General features: G+C 57.7%; 1 protein-coding gene across 5 annotated transcripts in view; it reads left to right on the top strand.

Moving 5' to 3' along the window:
* Positions 1–19,605, top strand: part of Adgrg1 (adhesion G protein-coupled receptor G1) — a 36,634-nt gene that overhangs the window by 11,526 nt on the left and 5,503 nt on the right. For 2 of the 5 annotated variants that reach the window (XM_010638881.3, XM_010638880.3), the window contains exons 2-11: positions 11,305–11,403; positions 11,912–12,334; positions 13,802–13,934; positions 14,495–14,642; positions 15,138–15,269; positions 15,831–15,947; positions 16,206–16,251; positions 16,437–16,540; positions 17,476–17,594; positions 18,972–19,240. In XM_010638881.3, coding sequence (XP_010637183.1) covers positions 11,340–11,403; positions 11,912–12,334; positions 13,802–13,934; positions 14,495–14,642; positions 15,138–15,269; positions 15,831–15,947; positions 16,206–16,251; positions 16,437–16,540; positions 17,476–17,594; positions 18,972–19,240 — 1,555 coding nt within the window. In that variant the 5' untranslated portion in view covers positions 11,305–11,339. Of the gene's footprint in view, positions 1–3,743; positions 3,884–4,299; positions 4,422–5,861; positions 5,947–11,304; positions 11,404–11,911; positions 12,335–13,801; positions 13,935–14,494; positions 14,643–15,137; positions 15,270–15,830; positions 15,948–16,205; positions 16,252–16,436; positions 16,541–17,475; positions 17,595–18,971; positions 19,241–19,605 lie in introns of those variants that run through there. The other 3 variants (XM_010638882.3, XM_033757840.1, XM_033757841.1) reach the window with 3 other exon arrangements.

Raw genomic sequence — 19,605 nt, 5'->3', positions numbered from 1 at the left:
TGTGTGGGGTAGATCCCAGTGCCTGACGGGGCAGCTGAGTCACAGTTGGCCCTGTGTCCTGCCTTTGCTGTTACTGTCTGGATGTGCACCGGACGGCTCAAGGGTGCTCGTAACCAAGCCTGCAGCCTGGACCCCCCACTTCACTGCCCACCAAAGCTGTCATTCACTCTTAGATGCTGCTGGCCCTCTAGGATTTGAATCTTTATTCACTTTTCACAGCCGAGGAGGCAGGTCTGTGGTCTCCAATCAGCCAGCAGCAGCAGGGACTCAAGCCCGGCTCTGCTGCTTCTAAGCCTGAGCTTATTCCCATGGTACCAGATGGGGGCTTCTCCCGTTGGAGTTGGTGAGCTCCCCATCCCTGCGGATGTTCAAGTTTTTCAGGGAAGCTGCAGAGGGGATGTGAGAATCCTGCGCAGCTCCTTTCAGTCCTGAGCTTTCCTGGCCCTGCGGGAGACGGCACCAATCCCCACATTCTCCCGAGCTGCTAGGCAGATGATGCCTCCATTAGGAATCCCTGTCTGTAGCCTTGCTGCTCACCGTGTCCAAGTTCCCCCCATTAGCGACATCCACCTGGCGCAGATGGTGGGCTCTGGCCCCCAGCCCTGGCCTGCCTAGGGAAGCCAGGCTTGGACACAGCTGTGGAGGGCCTGCAGGGGGCGTCAGACCAAACGGGTGGCCCATCTCTGTCCCCCCACCTGGGAGTGGGGAACCAGGGTCATTGGCTGCAGCAACTTTGACTGGAAGACGGTAGTGTTCACAGCCCATGTGAGTGGGGCAGGTGACCCCTGGCTGGGACCGCGGCTCAGCCTCTCCAGGCCTCCACAGCCACTTCCACAGAGGGGCCGGTGCTGCTACCTCTCCGTGTCACACAGGGCACATGGGACAGTGGTGTGTGCAGGCTGGATTGGGTCTTGGATTTGTGTCCCTGGGCTCACAGCTTCTCCTCTCCGAGCCTCAGTTTCCCCAGCTGTAAAATGGCAGGAGGGTTGCTCCTCTGTGCGGGTCCATGGTCCCTGCCCTGCCCTAGCTCCCAGCAAGTCTCTGCAGGATGGTCCCCAGACATGCCCACCCCAGTCCCTGGACCCTAGGATCCCCTGCCACAGGCACCTGTCACATCCCACCCTCTCCAGCCAGCTCCCTCAGCCCTGGACCACAGCGCAGGCCTTTGAGGGACCCTGGGCGGTAACCTCGCCTTTACTCAGAGAGGAAACTCCAGATTTGCTGCAGATGGGGTCTTTGCACCTCAAAGTGCCCATGGCCCCCGTGGGGCAGGAAGAGCCTGGGCAGTCGGGCTTCAGCACTGCAAAACCTCCCAGAGCCTTCACCAGGTGCCTGTGTGCTGGAGAGGTTCTCGATCCCCCCCGGCTCCCATCTCAGGAGCCCCTCTCTGGTCATGAGCCTGGCACAGGTGTGTGCCCCTGCACAGTCAGAGGCTGGGGAATGGGGGCAGGTCAGGGCCCCTTGCCCTTGATGCCCCAAGTGGCACTTTAGTTTGGATCCAGAGTATGAGGATCTGGCTCCCCTTGGGAAGAAACTGAGTGTCTCCCTGACCTGGCTTAGAGCCCTGGCTCTTTCTCATTCATTTGTTAACCTGACTAGCGGTCATAGGGCAGCACTATGGACTGGGCACCATTCTGGGACCTGAGGCCAAAGTGATGAGGAAAACAGACAAGACAGAAAACTCTGAGAAAGGAAGCAAGTCACACTCAACACTTCACACAGGTGTCAGTGCCCTGAGGATAGTAAAGCATGTGACAGGGAATAAATACCGTGATGAATACAGGAGACAGTTTTGATTGGGCATTCATGGAAGGCATGTCATGACAATGGACACATTTGAGTTAAGACCTGAAAAGAGGCCAGTTGGAGGAAGGATCCTAGAAAGAATGCACTGTGTTGCGGGAGGAAAAGCATGTGCAAAGGCCCTGAGGTGTTCTGGACAGAGCAGTCTAGAGTGGCTGAACTTGGTGAATGCAAGGTAGTGAGGGGCAGCAGGAGTGTGAGATAGTCACTAGCTTGTGATTTTGGTAGCTGCACTGCTTCCTGGACCTCAGTGCCTGACCTAAACTTCACCATCTCTGTGCCCGCCTCCACTCTGATCAGCAGCATCATTGGAGCTGAGTGAGAAAATGCATTGCGGGTCTCTGGCTTCAGGCTCTGAGCTGCAAATGATCCGTCATAGGAATTTTCTTTGTTGGAAGCAAGCAGGGTTTTTAGGGGCCGCAGGTGGAACAAGAAATGCCAGTCCCTGTTTCTCTGGGTGTCACTGCAGACAGTAAGCACCAAGTGTGTGAAAGGCTGGGGTGCCCCCCCACTGGACGCCCAGTACTGCAGCCCCCTGCCAGCCCCTTTGAGGCACAGGGTCCTTTGATGGTACCTTGGCTGCCTTCTCGGTCCAGCAGGCCCGGAACTCTTTCCAGCGGGCGAAGGTCCCCCAGAGGACAGCAGCTCCTTTCTTTGCTTTCTTTTCCTCTTCCTCCAGGCCTAAAATAGTGCCTGAATGGCCGGGCTCTGGCGGCAGCGAGACAATAGCTGCCTCCTGGCCCTGGGCCACGCCGCTGTGGGGGAGGTGCAGAGGCTGCTGTGCCCAGGGCTCTTGCCAGCCCCAACCCGGTGTGTGATCTCCTTGGGGTCCCCACCGGGCTCTGGGAAAGTGCTTGCAGCACCTGGATGAGACCCCAGGCCCCTGCCCTGCTGCTGGTCCGGAGCTGCCAGCCTTTGAGGGCCCCCATCCGGTTCTCTTCTGTGCTGTCTGACACACAGAGGCCGCTGTGAAGTTTGGGGGATCTTTTCCCCCTGACTTACAGATACAAGGGACTCCTAGAGGTCAAAAAGGTGCATCCTCTTGTGAGCGAGAAAGTGAACTCCCTGTCCCTGGAGGTGATCAAATAAAGTGTGCACTGGAGGTTGGGAGGGGATAATCGAGCATCAGATGGACATTAGGGCTGGATGTCTTCATGTCTCAGAGGGGTCTGGGTTCAAATTCCATGTCCCTCGCTTGCCAGTGAGGTGACATTTGAAGAGTCACATCCCCTCCAAACCTCGGTTTCTCCATCTATAAGGTGATCTTGACAGCCTCACCTTGCAGAGTAGCGGACCCAGATCTCCAAAATGCCCAGGGACTGTTGGTGCGCTGTGAAGTTTTCAGAAACCTCTCTTCTGTTCTCCCCTGTCAGACTCCCATCCACTCTTGACTTCTTGGGAACTCTAGAAGAAAGCCAGGAAGAGCTCCCAGGCCAGGCAAATTCAGAGGGAGACTTGGTGAGCTATGCCATCTAGGAGGGCTTTCTGGAGGAGGTGGGAGTTTTCAGGGTAGTACAGCGCATTCTGGCTCACAATAGCCAAAAGTGGGGGCTGTCTACCCCAGCTTAAGGCCAGGGCCACAGGCTGGCAGACTCTAGGGGTCAACTCCAGCTTCTACTGGGCTTCATTTTGTCATTAGGGTGTCCCTTGCAGGTTCTGCTTTTCTAGAGAACTGGGAAGCCCTGGCTCTTAGAGGTTCCCCCCGCCCCCAAGACAGGTGGGTGTCCCCCAGTGCTTGGGAACAGGACAAGTCAGGGAGCCCACACTACTCTGCTGGGTTGGAGCTGGCAGTGACGTGGTCCCTGCAGCTGCCAACGGTTGCCAGGGTAACGGTTGCCAGGGGCTGCTGTCACCTGCGCCCCTTCTCCCCCGCCTGGGCTGGCGCTAGAGGCTGGGGCTTCTCAGCCTATCTTCTGGCTGCCCTCTTTGTTTGAGTAACAGCACGGTTGGGGTGGCCCTGCTTCCCCTCCCCCTGGCTTCTTGAACCTGGGGAACTGGGGCTGCTGCAAACAAGGGACCCTGCTAATCATTCCCGCCCCTGGAGCGTGCAGTCCACCCTCTGCCTGGAGGAGGAATCCAGGTACAATTCTCCCTCCCCAGCCTCTCCCTTCTGGTCCCTCCTTTTCTTTCCATCTCCCGCCCTCTTCCTCAGCCCCTTTCCCGCTTTCTTTATTCTCTCCCTTTTCCTTCTCCCTCCCCCTTCTCCCCAAAACCGACAGTGGAGCTCAAGGAAGGAGCAGGGGTGACGCTGGGGCGGCACAGGGGACTCTCGGGAGCCCTCGATGGTTCTGCAAGGGGACTTAATCAATTGAACAGTGGCCTTGAGAACCAGTAGAAGGAAGTGGTTGGGGGGTGAGGCTTTACACCCTTCCCTCCCTCCCTCAAAGCCCTGACTGCAAAGATCCTCTTTGGCCCCTGAGCTGCAAAGATAACCTTCTGAGAGGCAGTGGGAGGAGGCCACAGGGCCACCGAGGGGCCTGGACCAGGCAGGAAGGCGCTGTGTGGGGCAGGGCTCCAGCGCCCCTTGATCTGGGCTTTTGTTGGGACAGTGTCTGGCTTAACCCACGGAACCACTTTGTGCTGTGGCTCTTGATGTGAAGGCTTCCTGACGGGAACAGGTGAGTTCCATCGTGGCCCTGGGTCCCAGGCCAGCCTTCGCTGCTCACTGGCTGCGTGACCCTGGCCCTAACGCGGCCCCTGGGGCCTCATTGTCATTCGTTCAGTGAGCATAATGGTGTCTCCTAGGTTTTTAAGAGGATTAAATGTGTTAATGCGTATGAAAAGCTGTGCGTCCTGAGTTTTCAGAGCATAGGGAATGTCAGCCTGCAGGTGGTAAGCTCCTTGTCTGGGGCGCAGGCAGCAGCTGTGGGCCCCTTTGTGCTGGGTTGGGGAAGCGGTGCTGTGTGCTCAGGGAGCTGTCTCCACTTCCCCTCCCTGAAGGGGGCCTCAGGCGCAGGGGGACCTGGCCCCAACCTTATCTGGAGGGGTGGATGGCTTCTGGCTTTGTGTCCTCCCTGTCCCTGAGCCAGGGATCTGGGATGTGGAGGAGCAGAGAAAGGGATCGAAGGTGGCAGCCTTGGGAACCCAAAGGATCCTACACTTCCAGGATAGGCGCTCTGCCCGCCTGGGGGAGCCTGGCTGCAGCCTTGAGGAAGGGGAATTTCAGCCAGACAGTGGGATCTGGCTGTGCTTTGAAGGGCGAAAGTCTGGCCAGGGTAGAGGAGCTGGCTCCGCATCCTCAGGCACCTCCAAGGCTGCTCGGTTTCCATGTAGCCCCGGAGGACCCCTGGCTACAGAGCAGACGCCAGGAGCAGGGGTCATAGCTGCCCAATTGACTGAGGAGGACACGGAGGCCCAGACAGGCTAGGTTGGCCCAAAGGCCCCAGACCTGCTGGACACAGCTAGTTTGGACCTTGTGTCCCCGACTCCTGCCACCTGGCTCTGGGAGGTGCATTCCCTGGCAGGGGTTGGCTATGTGTGCCTGGTGACTAGGAGGACAACTGCTTCTTGGATGGTGTCAGGTCTCAGATTTGGCCACAGCCCTGCCTGGGAGCACACGGCTGGCCAGGCTGGCAGCAGTCCTTGCATGGCTAGAGAAAACCCTGTGCCCAAGCCCTGCTCAGATTGGGCTCATTCTGGGGCACCAGGCTGGGCCCCTGGGCTGGGTGTCCTCTTCCCCTCTCCTCTCTTGGGTCGCCAAGTCTCTTTGACCAATTCTGAAATTCCTAGTGGCTTTGGTCCTCAGCAACTCACAGTTCTTGAGCTCCCATTTTCTCTCTTTCTCCCCCACCCCAGCACTCTGAGCGTCTCGACTGCTTGAGGTGAGACCACAGGCCCAGCTGGCTGCGGCTGGCTTTAATGGAATGGCTCATTTGGGGACAGACCTGGCACTGCCCCTTCCTGGTGAGCAGATGCTGCAGCGGAGGGAGGTGGGATGAGCCTGAGTGTGGCCCAAGCTCACTGGGGACCTCTAGCCTGGAAGTGTCAGAGATGTGAGGAGTGGCTCCGGGGACCACTGCAGCCTAACTGGCTCCTGCTGCCCATCTCCTGCTGGCTAATGGCCTTGGGGACAGCTCAGAAGGGAGGAAGGAGTGCTGGCAGGCTACTCTCCAGTGGCACCGAGATTCTTCAGAGCGATACCAGGTACCCATGATAAAAATGCCCCACCATCACCTTGGGCTGGGAAACTGAGATCAGTCAAGCTTTGTGCAGAGCCTTCCCGCAGGACTTATCAGAGTCTTTGCTGTGCAGAAGCGCAAAAGAATGCAGGGCCCAAAGAATTTCTCTAACTGGAGGAGAGTGCTTTGGCAAGTTACCTTATGTTTTAACAGATAGGAAGACTGAGTCTCAGGGACGGAAAGGACTCAGTGGTCACAATGGCTGAACACATGGGCTTGGGTTGGGTCAGGGCCTGGCTATGTACTTACTGTGTGGTCCTGTCGTGACTTCACCTTCCTGGGCTTCTCATCTTTGAAACAGCATCATTTTGGAGCTGTTGTGAGGACCACATGGCTCATGTTTCCTGCTTCCCCGGCTCATTATGAGGCTTTGGCGTAGGGAGCGGCCTGCCTGGTGCCAGACACTGATTCCATGCTTGCTGAAGGGGAGCGGGGACCCTCCCGCTCTGGATCCCACCAGGGGACCCGTTCAGATCTGCACACTGTCCTTGTCTTGCTGGCTGTCCCGGGGCCTGGGGAGATGTGGAGGTCTCGGCCCACCGCACTGGGATCCTCACAGGTGCCCGAGTGTCTCTGGGGCATCTGAGCACACGTCAGGGTCCAGGTACAGGAGGCCACAGGGTGGCTGGCCCTGGAGGACTCGCCCTCGGGAAGGACTCAGGTCCCTTCCCATGCACAAGCCTTTTCCTCTCCCCTTCCTAGGTCTGATCTGGGACCTCAGTGCAAAGGGCTGGGACATCTAGGTGTGCAGAGGGAGGCAAGGCCCAGGCCAGGCTGGTGGGAGAATGGGAGGTTGCCTTGGCAGGGCCCGGGCAAGGCCTGGCAGCCGCCAGCCTCTGGTTGCAGGCTCTAGCTTGATTTTTATTATCATTTAGTACAGAAAAATTCCTGAAACCTGAAGTCACTGGGCTGCCCCAGGGGCTGGAGAAGTCTTCTGGGTGAGGGGGAAGGGGCATCAGGTACCCACTGTGGAGAGGGACAGAGGGAGCAGAGGGGCTCACATTGGCAAGCTGTGCTCCCAGAGCGATGGGCACAGCCAAGGGACTGGGGCCGGGCCCGGGGAGGGTGTGGCCCCAGGCTCACCTGTCCTGGCCGGGCATCTCCTGGGAGCTGGAGGTGATATGGTATTTCCAAGTCTGGTTTGGTCTGAAGCCACTTCAGGGGTAGAGGTGTAGCTGCTAGCATCCTGCTCCTGCCCCAGGGGAGAAACAGCTGCCTGACCCCTACCCTGGCCTCTGACATTTGTGGGAGCCAGGTCCTGTTGTCCTGTGTGAAGCTGATCTGTCCCCACTCCCAACCTTCTTGTGCCTACCCCATATCTGCCTGCACACCCACAGGTGCCCTCCCCCCACCCCTCTCTCTCTCACACACACACACACACACACACACACACACTGTACATGCACACCCCCTGCCCTCTGCAGGTGTTGCCTCCTCCCCAGCCCACATCCTCCCCTCCCAAACCCTCTTGCTGGGTTCCAGGTGGGTGTTGGAGGCCGCTGATTCCGGCTGCGCAGCTGGAAGCAGAGTTGGGCCTTCTGTGTCTCCCTGCACCCCATGAGGGCTGTTGGCAGGGAGCCTAGGTGGGCAAGACCTGACTTGTACCGGAGCTGGGCTCCAGGGCTCCCTCCTTCCCTGCTCAGCTCCTGGCCCCCTCCCACCCTGCTTCTCTTACCATCCTTCCTGCACTGGTACCCTGCTAAATGCTGGGCAAACCTCGAAGGAGCCTGACGAGTCTCCGTGAAAGGTAGGGAACAGGCAACTTCCTGGCTCCTGGTCCTGGCCCTGCCCTTTGGCGTAGAGCAAGTCCCCTCCCCTCTCTGACTTTCTCTAAAACAGAGCTCCTGGTGTTTCTCCAGGCTGTAAGCGTGGTCCCCAAGCCTGTGCCTCGTCAGTCAATGGGACACTTTCGAGAGCCAGGCCCCTGAGACCTGGTGTACAGGGGTGTGGATCAGCATTGTCGTGCAGTCCCTGGCCCTTTCTGGGCATCTGGGGGCACACCGTGGTGGTGAGGGCCTGTGGTGTAGGGGTGGCTGTGAGCCAGCAGCAGAAGAGGGCTTGGTTCTGATGCGGATGGGCAGTGGGGTGGAGCTCCTCAGAGTCTGTCTCACGTGAAAGCCCGAGCTGGACGTTTCCAGGAGAGAAGGCATTCCCGGCAAGGGAACAGGGTCTAGGGGTGACCTGCATCCACTCGGGGCTGACCTGGATCACAGTGCACAGGGAAAGGGAGGCCCTGGGAAGGGTTAACCCAGCCTGGAAGTCCGGGCCGCCTCCGAACTTCCACCTCCATCCTCCGAGGAAATGAGTTTTCCAGGAGCTGGGCTGAGCCGGCGGTGACTGGTGGCTGCACACAGGTTGGCAGAGGAAGTGACTCAGGCCCCCCGGGGAGAAAGTGAGACCTGAGTCCCCTGGCATCCGTGCAGAGGGCAGGGCTGAGGAGGACCCCTTCTCCTGGGCAGCCAGCCTCTGTGGCCATGGGTGTCTCAGCTCAGGAGGTTCCGGGCTGTCCTTGGCCCTGCGGGACCCTTGGGGACCCTGATATGGTGGTCCCCATTGTGTCGGCCTGGATCAACTTGTTCTGGTCTCTGTGTGTTTACGGAAGGCCTGAGGTCAAGGTCCATGGCTCGGAAAGGAAACTTGGGGTGGAGGGCTCAGCCACGCAGCCTCCCTTCCAGGATGGAATTGGTCGTGCTGCCTGTAGTCTTTACTGCTCCCCACTTTTCTCTGCTTCTTTGGGTGGACCCCAAAGCCTAGGGTAGGCGGTTATCTTGGGACCTTCACCCACACCACTGGCCTAGCAGTAGGGAGGGCTCAGCCCCAGCCCCAGGGGACCTGGGAACAAGGAGCCTCTCCCTCGCCTTGGCTTGGGGGTCTCTGACCTGATGAACTTGGGGGACCTTGAAGATGTTATATGATGCTATGGATGTTGCTGCTGCTGTAATCATCTGGGTGGTGCTGCTGATCCCTCGCCTCTGATACTACCCGGGCTCTAGCCAGTGGTCTGGGAGGCGGACAGGGCCTTGCTGTCACCTGACACTTAGTCTTAAGATTTCTAATGGCCAAGGCCAGCCAGTACTGCCTTCCTCATGGAGGCCAGAGACAGGTTCCTAGGCCCATGGGTTCTGGGGTTCAGTCTCTAGACCGTGGGCCCTTCCTTCCTGGCTGGGCTAGCTGATAGGCACAGGGCTGATCTGGTCCCTCTGGAAGCCCTGCTCTAGGTACAGGGGCTCCATCATGGGCCGATGTGGACAGGATAGTACCCTCCTCTGCCTGGTCTGTGTCTGGCATCCTCTTCTGGTCCCCAGCCCAGCTCTCTTGTCCCCTGGGGCTTCTGCAGACATTCAGGCTGTCAGCGGGGAGGGAAGTTTCTAGGTGGGGTTCCAGCCCCGATCCACGCACAGGAAAGCAGGCTTCATGCTCCAGGAATTTCCCCTTGAGGCCTGGGAGGCTGAGTGGGGCCACCTGGGAGGATAGGGGTGGGGAAGGGGGAGGAGATGGAAGCGGGACGTGTGATAGGCCTGGGGTCTGGTCAGAAAGGACACAGAGCTGTTAGCTGCCCCCAATGGATATCAATTAACTTAACTCCCATGATTTAATTTCCTCTTTGAAGTTGAGAAAAATGAGGCCCAGAGATGATGAATTACTAGCCCAAAGACATATGGCTAGTAAGTGTGGGAGCCGGGATTTGAACCCAGATAGCCTGTCTCCAGAGTCCACCTCATTAACGGCATTAATGGGATCCAGGCAGCCCTTCCTCACTGAACCCTGGGAGTGCTGATGGGGACAACATTGTTCTCTTTGCAGTGGCTAAAAGTAGCCTGAGTGGAATAGAGTGAGCCAGGAACTGTCAGGGCAATGAGCCCCTAGTTTCCATCTGAATTCCTTCCGGGACATCCAGTGGGGTTGCAGCCTTGCTTGCACCCCTCCAGTGACAGGGAGCTCACTCCTGCCAAATTCTGGAGGGGCTGCTGCACAGTAGGCAGTTCTGCCCTGTCCCGGGGGCTTGTTGACCATCGTGGTGGCTCCCTTTGAAGGTTCGTGGCCAGAGAGACACATGACTTCCAGCCAGGTCCACCCCTTCTTGTTGTGTGAGCCCAGGAGACCAATGGCCCTTTCTGGGGTTCAGATTCCAAAATCCCCAAATGGAGAGTGTGGACCAAATCCATGATGAAGTTTGTGAGCTTCCACTTCACCAGTGAAAAGCAGGGGGCCTGCCTGGAAGAAGTGACATTTAGCAGGGGAGAGGGGGCAGCAACAGAGGCTGGCAGAAAGGAGAGGAAAAGGGGGCTGTAGCAGGGCACCCCTGTCCCTGGACACTGGGTTCCTTCTGCGGGGCCAAGGCAGTTTGAAAAGGAACCCAGTGCTGAGGGGGGACTCAGAGTGAAACCTTGGAATCACAGCCCCAGTAAAGCAGTCCTTCCCTACAAAGCGCTCATGCTTTCTGAAGGCCCCAGGATGCTCCAGGCAAGATGGCGAGACCACAGGGCTTCGGAAATTGGGGTTCCATTCCTGCACTGGGACCTGGGGGACTGGCTTTTGCTCAGAGAGGCTAGATTGGCTTGAGGGAGGCCTGGTCCAGGAAAGCGATAACAACATCCTGCTTGGGCCATTGCTGCCTTTAACAGTGCTCTCAAATATTCGGTCCTTCTGTGTTTCTCTTCTGAGAAGTCCTTCTTGGTTTCTCCCACACTCAGATTCCTTGAGTGTGCCCAGGTTGCCAGGTTTCCTTTCTTTTGGTTTGTGGCAGATGATTGCATCTGTCGTTACAGTCAGATGAGCTTTCCACAAGATGAGGATGGCTGGCTGGCTCTTTCAGCACCCAGATTGGTCACCAGGCCAGCTGATGGTAGAGAGGGCCAACCCACCTGGTATCTTTGTGGGCACCAACCACTGCAGTCCTGCCCAAGTGGGGAAGGCAGGTCATTTAACCCCTCTGGCCTCAGGTTCCCCATCTGTGCAATGGGCCCACTGTGGTGCCCATCTCCCAGCCTAGAGAGTTTATGCAGGTGGGGGTGTCATGCAGCAGCGTGGAGGCTGCTGGATAATAGGTGCTCAACTAATAGCGGTCATGGGCGGTCGGGAGAGTGGGGGTAGCTGGGGCTTCTTCCCGGCTTTGAGTCACTCCAAGTCACCTTCTAATTTAGAATCGCCACTTCTGCTCTGTTCTGGCCCTCTCGACCGACTCCCCCTGGAGGTCAGGATGGGAAGCGCCCTTTCCCTCTGGCCCCTGTAGAGGGCGCCATGGCCGCGCTGACCCCACATTGCTGTCCCTGCAGAACCGCCCAGTGGCCCAGCTCCCAGCTAACACTGTGGTCTCTTCCAGGTGGTGACTTCTCGGGCTGGCTTCTGGGTGGGACAATGGCTGTCCAAGTGCCCCTGCTCGTGGCACTGTCTCTGCTGAATCTGCTCTTCCTGGCTCAAGGTAGGCCGTCCAGGGGCCCTGGGACAGTTGCTGGGACTCACGTTCACTACCGTGTGCCTAGGGCAGCTGCCCCGCTGTGCACAAACCCCTTGGGCAGGCTTGCTTAGCCGCTCAGTAGCACCTTGGAGAAAGAAAAAGGCTCCTCCTCCTCTGACAGACGCCACCCCACAGAGCACAGCTCAGAGTGGAAATATGGGTTGGATCTCAGCCCCTCTCAAGCAAGCATTTTTGAGCAGTGCACAAATCATGCAGCAGTTTGTGGCATTCATTAAATGCTTTATTGCTATTAAATTATTTTGGCCTTTGAAGTTATTTATTTTCAGTGTTCTCTTTCAGATTTTGAAGCCAGTAAATTTTGAGCAAGGCAGACTTCCATTTTTGTAGACCCTTTCATGTATAAGCCTTTAGAGTGCACGCACGGCCCAGGCTCTGCACTGGTCTTGTCCCCTCCCAAGCTCCTGGCTGGTGCCTGCCTCGGGGGTCCCATTTGCAGCCTCTGCCTTCCCAGGTGTCCATGGTTGTGGCCCCCGAGAAGACTTCTGCTTCTGCGGCCAGCGGAACCAGACACAGAAGAGCAGCCTCCGTTATGAGTGGACGCCAGAGCGGCACATCACCATCAGGAACTCAGAGGAGGCCCTCGTCATCCACGCTCCCTTCCCTGCAACCCTGGAAGTGTCCTGGCCCTTCCCGGAACCCAGGGGCCTCTACCACTTCTGCCTCAACTGGAACCGCCATGCTGGGATGTTTCGTCTTCACTACGGCAGGCACAACTATGTGCTGAGCAGCAAGGCCTCCGACCTGCTCTGCTTCCGGCACCAGGAGGAGAGCCAGGCCTGGGGACCCCCGCTGCTTGCCACCTCCGTCAGGTCCTGGTGGAGTCCAAAGAACACCAGCCTGCCCAGAGCCTCAGGCTTCACCTTCTCCTTCCATGGTACAGCAGCTGCTGGGCAGAGGGCTGGAGGAGGGAAGGCAGGTGCAAGGCAGGCTGGGAAGTGAACTCTAGATCTGTGGGCCACGGGGCTGGGCTTTGTTCCCAGGCAGTGGGAGCCATGGAAGGTGTCAGAGGAGGGGAGGAGTGAGGGCCAAGTTGAGCTGCAGAAGCTGTGTGGGGGACAGGGGAGAGGGTTGTTGGGCAGGAACCTGTGCAGAGTCTGCAGAGATGGAGGAAGAAGAGGAGGAGGAGGAGGAGGAGGAGGAGGAGGAAGAGGAGGAGGAGAAGCAAGCGGGGTGGGGAGAGAACAGAAAAACAGAGAAATTCTCCATCAGCACCCACGTGCAATGCTTTTCCCTGTTATAATTTAGGGTCTGTGGGATGAATAGTGCCCCTCCAGTGATCAGGGAAGGATGGGATGGAAAGAGAGATATAACTGTATACAAGTCCTGGGGCCTGCGCATCCGGAGGCCACACACACCCAGGCATATGCATACACACACATACACTCGCAGGCACATGCAGGTTAGGGAGCCCCTGGGGAGAGAGGACACTGGGACGCTTCTACTGGAGTCCACAGCACTAGGCAGATGGATTCTTCTCAGGTGCTTCAATTGGCGGGTTTAAGGCAGCTGACCCGAGTTCCTGGAGGTCAAGGGGACACAGATCTCAGGGACCCCACTGAGTTCCCGGGAAGAGAGCAGAGCTGGCCTGACCTTCGGTGTGGGGAAGTCCAATTCCATCCAGAATGGGTGTTGAGGCAGCAAAACCATAGATATTCACTGGAATATCTCCAAGGAGGAAACTGAGGCTCAGAGAGACTGCCCACAGGGCACAGCTGACAGGTGGAGGAGTTCGGAACTGAATCCAGTGGCTGAGTGGCATGGAGAGGGGAAGCAAGCAGGTCAAAGGTCCAGAAAACTGGAGGCAGATGTTGGAGTCTGGGGACCGCATCTGCCTGGTGTGACAGCTGTGCAGTGGCCTCTGCCTCCCTCCCACGCCTGCTGAATGGGGCAGGGAGGTGGGGGCATGGCAGAGGGTATGTGAGCTTCCCTGCGATTGTCCTCCTGGGACTGCATGCGTGTGTTCACCTGTGTGCGTGTGTGTGTGTGTGTTGAGACAGGCTCTCACCAAGTTGCTCAGGATGGGCTCTGTGAGACTGAGGCCCTTTTGGCTGCCTCACCTCCAAGTGGCCTGGGGAGTCGCCACCAAGTCTCAGAGCCTCGCTTTCTTGCGCGATTGTCCTCCTGGGACTGCATGCGTGTGTTCACCTGTGTGCGTGTGTGTGTGTGTGTTGAGACAGGCTCTCACCAAGTTGCTCAGGATGGGCTCTGTGAGACTGAGGCCCTTTTGGCTGCCTCACCTCCAAGTGGCCTGGGGAGTCGCCACCAAGTCTCAGAGCCTCGCTTTCTCCTTCTGTAAGATGGGTTAGAGGCACAGAGGATCACAGCTTCCTTCTGTCTGCAGATCCCCCTCACAAAGCCTCCTCCAACGCCTCGGTGGACATGTGCGAGCTGAAGAGGGACCTGCAGCAGCTCAGCCAGATCCTCAGGCTGCCGCAGAAAGCCTCACGCAAATCGCCGGCCACCTTTGCCAGCCAGTGAGTGTGGTCAGGGAGAGGGGGCCAGTGGGGGGCCGAGGGAGGCTCCCTGGGGCTGGAGGGGTCTCTGGACTTGCCATCTTTCCATCTCCTGGAGCGGGTGACACATAGTCACCAAGCTGAGCCCTGAGCCCCTGTGGATGAGCAAAGACGGACACAGCTGGCCAGCCAGCCACCCAGGCCTCTTCCTGCCAGCCAAGAGCAGTGACTGGTCCATTCCAGGGCTTGGCAGAGAGGCTCAGAGACTCAGGGGGTGCTCCATGGCCACAGGGGATCAGGTGGGCAGAACCAGCCAGAACCCCGTGCTGAGTCCCAGGACAGTGCCACCTCATCCTGTCCCTCCCCTGTCCTGTTGATCTGAGGCCTGGCCACATGGTCACCTTTGGCTTCAGGTCTCTCTCTCCCACCTACTCCTATGTGTGGCCCTCTGTGTGGCCCTTCTGTCCCCTCTCCTCTCTCCTAGACCCCTTCTCCTCTCTTCGCCGTGCCTCCTTCCCATGCACCTGCCTGGCCCCTTCTCTGCCTCAGTTTTCCTGCCATCTCCCGTCTCTCCCCACCAGGCAGCTGCAGAGCCTAGAGTCAAAGCTGTCCTTGGTGAGGTTCCCGGGGGACATGGTGTCCTTCGAAGAGGACCGGGTCAATGCCACAGTGTGGAAACTGCAACCCACAGCTGACCTCCGGGACCTGTATATCCACTCGCGGGAGGAGGTCAGCTGAGCTGGGCTGGGTGGGAATGGGGTCTGAGAGTTCAGCGCCCTGAGGTGCAGTGACCCCCTCAGTCTGTCCCCTGGGCCCCAGGAAGTGGGTCCAAGGCCACCTTCTTCAGTGCCCACTCACCCTCGGCACTGAGAACTCATCTGGGCATAGTGTGGGGGGAATGGAGGTGTCAGCTCACCAACCAGGGCTCCTGGGCACAGGTGTGTGAACAGCAGGCCAGTCCCCATGCCTGGCCGTACACCCCATCTCGAGACTGCCCTTTGGGGGTACTCAGCTAGCTGGAGGCCATGTGGATCTTGTGCTGACTCCAGGGCTCTGACCACAAGGCTCCCTGGCCATGGCCAGTGCTGAGGGAGGAGGAGCAAGGGCACCATGAGCCAGGCAGGATGTGGGCTCAGGGCCAGCAGTGTCCAGAAGCGGGTGTGTATTGCAGGGGAACCTGGGGGCTTGTGTTCGGCTGAACCCTAAGGGAACCCTGGTCTGCAGGAGGAGCAGAGCGAGGTCCGGGAGTACTCGGTGCTGCTGCCCCGTGTGCTGTTCCAGCGGGCCAAAGGCCGGCGCCGGGAGGCTGAGAGGAGGCTGCTCCTGGTGGACTTCAGCAGCCAAGCCCTGTTCCAGGTGTGAGGTCTCCCCATCACGTCTGCCCCTTCCCGCCCACCCTGGGGAATCAGGTTTTGTCTACAGAGAGATGGAGAGGGTGCCTGCAGTCAGCTCCCTCCTCCAGGGCCACAGCCAGTCCTGGTCAATCAGAGATTGGATTGCAATGTTCAGACCTTCCTGGGAGAGGTCTCATCTGTGTTGTTCTCACTGCATTGGGAATGACTTCACACACACGTGCATGCACACGCGCGCACTCACACACACACACACACACACACGAGTTGATTCCAAGGAGGAGGACGATGAGGGGTGTAAGGGCAGGTAATAGGGGGCATGAATGTAATAAAATGTGTTATACACATTGAGCTCCTCCCCGACATGTGAGACTCAGTGTGGGAGTGGGGTGTGTCGGTTAAAGTGTGTTATGTGAACACACAAATCCGCCCAAGTAAAACCCTCATTCTGTGAGACCGGTATGCGCTAATCTTAAATGTGTGTGGGGGGAGAACTGCCTTCAGAGAGGACGTGTGTGGGGAGAGACTTCTCAGCCTCACTCTTCCACCAACCCTCTGTGTCCAGGACAAGAATTCCAGCCAAGTCCTGGGTGAGAAGGTCCTGGGCATCGTTGTGCAGAACACCAAAGTGGCTGAGCTTCCGGAGCCCGTGGTGCTCACCTTCCAGCACCAGCCGCAGCCGGTGGGTGTGCCGCTCTTTGGACAGGGCCTCCTGGGCTTGGGTCCCTCTGGACCTAGGTCCCCACTGGGCCCGGTCTCCTTGGGCCTGGGTCCTCCTGGGCTGGGGGTCCTTGCCTCCCTTCCTGTGCTACCAAGCCATTGCCAGACAGGTCCAGCGTGGGGTTGGGGGGATGGCCCATCCCTGTCCTGAGTGTATTCTGTGGGACCAGGAAGGGGTGAGCAGGTTGTGGGGCCCACACTCCCCTTCTTGTCCCCACAGAAGAACGTGACTCTGCAGTGTGTCTTCTGGGTTGAAGGCCCAACGTGTGAGTGTGGAGGGCCCATGGGGCAGAAAGCACTGGGGATGGGGGAGGCGGAGTGCACCAGGGAGAAGGCCAGGGATCTGCTGGGTGGGGCAAAGGCTGGGAAGAGGCCCAGCCTGCACTGGGGGAGGAGCAAGATGGGGTCCTGGGCTCTGGGGCTGACAGGAACCCCGTGCTGTCCTCTGCAGTGAACAGCCCGGGCAGCTGGAGCAGTGCTGGGTGTGAGACCCTCCGGAGAGAGACCCAGACATCCTGCCTGTGTGACCATCTAACCTACTTTGCCGTGCTGATGGTGGGTGACCCTGCCTGCAGCCACACTGCTGACCTAGTGTTTGTCCTGTGCCAGGCACCTGCCCCTCCAAGGGAGCTCCTGCTGCCCCATTGTATAGATAAGGAAATACTGAAGCTCAGAAAGCCTAAGTAATTTACCTAAGGCCACACAGAGTGTTAACAAAAAAGTGGCTTTGTGAAGCCCTTGCCCTAATACCCAGATTTCAGCTTGGGATAAAAATGCAGATTGCTGCTTCTAACCCACAGGGCTGGGTCAGCACTGTGTTTCTAAGCCCTGACCAGAACTGGAGCCTGGCACAGAGGTCAAAAGGTAGGCTCCAGGGCTCTCAAGATCTTATGGGGCTTCATGTCCCAAATTTCTGTTTCCAAAGTCCCTTGGGCTTGGGATGTATACTTCCTGTGGGAAATGGATTCTAAACATCATAGAAGCATTTAGATATTGCTCTACTTACAGTGTGGTCACATCCACCCCAATAAACCCACAGCAAGGCGAAGATGTACTGGATTCAGCTGAACTGCCTACCTGCACAGTGGGTGGGGGTGAGGTGGGGGCTCCCCATTGGGGTCATGGGGCCAAGGAGCATAGTTCAGTGCTGCTGCCCATCCCCGGGGGCCCAGGAAAAGATCAAATTCAAACTTCCAAGTGCAGTTTCAGTGGACTGCTTTTGCATACCTGCAGGGCTGTAAGGATCCTGTCAAACCATCATTGGTCAAGGCCCATCTGTCCTTCATGCTGGGCCAGCACCGGGATTCTCTAATGAAGGGCTCATGGCCTTTGTGGGCCTCGGACTCCCTGTGGAACTGGGGAAGCCGTCGGTCCCTCTGGAACCTGTGCTCAGGGCCCCAGGGCTGCTCGGGTCAGGGGCTTTCCATTCCCCGCCCTCCCAGGGTGACCAGCAGTTTAGAGCTGACACTGAGACGCCGCCTATCCCTCAGGTCTCCTCTGTGGAGGTGGACGCCGTGCACAAGCACTACCTCACCCTCCTGTCCTACGTGGGCTGCGTCATCTCTGCGCTGGCCTGCATCCTCACCATCGCCACCTACCTCTGCTCCAGGTAGGGGCTGGTGGCTAGGCGGGACGGTGGGGAACAGTTTCCATTTTGCCCGCAGGACGGGACCCCGGGGCCAATCTTCCCCAGGAATGGTGCTCCTGTTGGACCCCAAGATGAGGGGGTGCTGGGAAAAGCCCGGGTATAGCTGCTGACCCCAGGGGGCCACGTTTAATGTGTACATCTGAGGTTTTTGGGTAGACTCTCATTTATACATTTTAGTTCCTGGCCAGCATTTCATTGGGAGAGCTCTCATTAGAATCCCTATTTCTGCCTTCAGTGATCAGCTGTGAGACTGAGGGGTGCACCAAATTTTGCAGTGGTGATGGAAGTGATGATAGTGAACACTTGCATCAGACTTTCCACACTTTTCAAGTATCAACTTGGTTCAGCCCTCAACTGGCCTTTGCAAGAGGGCTCAGAGAGGGTAACTGGCTTGCCCAGATCACATAGCAAGCACGCAGCCAAACTTTTCAGATTGTTGATGCTTTGCTGAACCTGTTTGGGTAGTGGAGACATCCTTGGTTCTGGAGCACACCCAAGGTGTCCTCAGTCAGGAAGGAGGGAGAACTGAACCATGTGCAGGTGTGCAGGAGCACATGTGTGCACGCATGACCTTGTCTGTGTGTCTACAGATGTCCCCTCTAGGGGCTAAGCTGGTAACCATGACAAGGAAGGAGTCAATGGGCCGGGGCAAGGCGAGGTGGGGACAGAAACCTAATGGATCACAAACGTGCCCAACAACACAGGGTCAGGAGCCATACAAACTGAAGTCTCCCCTGCACCAGACACTCACCCTGACCCCATGAGGGACCCTCCTTCCTTTCACAGAGGAGTAGGCGGAGCATCCAAGCCCACGGAACAGCCCAAGGAGGTGCCTGAGCTAGGGGAGGAGGGACTTCCTGGATGGCAAAATGCACAGGGAGCTGAGCACACAAGCTTTCAGGACAGATGTACCCACTCTGCACTCACAGACACACAGCTAGAGAGGCAGGCACAGACCCTACCATCCAGCGAAGGCGCTTGCCTGGCCCACCATCCCGGCTGACCTGTCTCCCTCCTCTGTTGACCATATGTGTGGTGAACCCATGTCCTGTAATCTCAGCACTCTGAGAGGTCAAGGCAAGAGGATTAGGTCCAGCCTTAGCTTCCTAACAATTTAGCGGGAGTCTGTCTAAAAAAAAAAAAAAAAAAATTAAAAAGGGCTACAGATGTGGCTTAGTGCAAAGGGCTTGGGTTCAATTTCTAGTACTGCAAAAACAAAACAAAACAAAACAGAAAAAAACTTAGGTTCCTGGACTAGGGGCACAGTGGCAGGTTCCAGGTGTGTGTGTGTGTGTGTGTGCGTGACTCTGGCCCACCTCTCTGCACTCCCACCTGCAGGAGGAAGCCCCGAGACTACACCATCAAGGTGCACATGAACTTGCTTCTGGCCGTCTTCCTGCTGGATGTGAGCTTCCTGCTCAGTGAGCCAGTGGCCCTGACAGGCTCCAGGGCAGCCTGCCGTGCCAGTGCCATCTTCCTGCACTTCTCCCTGCTCGCCTGCCTCTCCTGGATGGGCCTCGAGGGCTACAACCTCTACCGCCTCGTGGTGGAGGTCTTTGGCACCTACGTCCCCGGCTACGTGCTCAAACTGAGTGCCGTGGGCTGGGGTGAGTGTGGGTGAGGCCCCCAGAACCTCCTCTCTCTCTCATTTCTGGCTGCGCATAGGCAGCTGGCTCTGCTTCTCCTCTTAGGTCCCCAATTCCCTCATGGTTTCCTTCACCCAGTGGTTCTCTGGGGTCCTTCCCCTGGACTTGGCCAAGGACCCCTTTAGAATGATAAAGTGGTGAGCCCTGTCTCCAGGAAACACTTGCAAGTTCTCTACACTGTTCACTCTGTTAAAGGGGGATTTTCGAGCAGGGCCTCCATGTACAAATGTGCAGGCTTGGGCAGGGGATTTAGCTCAGTGATTCCTTGTAAGCACAAGGACCTGAGTTCAATCCCTGGTACAAAAAAAAAAAAAAAAAAAAAAAAA

Source organism: Fukomys damarensis, unplaced genomic scaffold (assembly GCF_012274545.1).
Source record: "Fukomys damarensis isolate Sample0158 unplaced genomic scaffold, DMR_v1.0_HiC HiC_scaffold_32, whole genome shotgun sequence".
Lineage (NCBI taxonomy): Eukaryota > Metazoa > Chordata > Mammalia > Rodentia > Bathyergidae > Fukomys > Fukomys damarensis.
The sequence above is the reverse complement of the archived record's forward strand: the minus strand, read 5'-3'. Positions and strand labels throughout refer to the sequence as shown.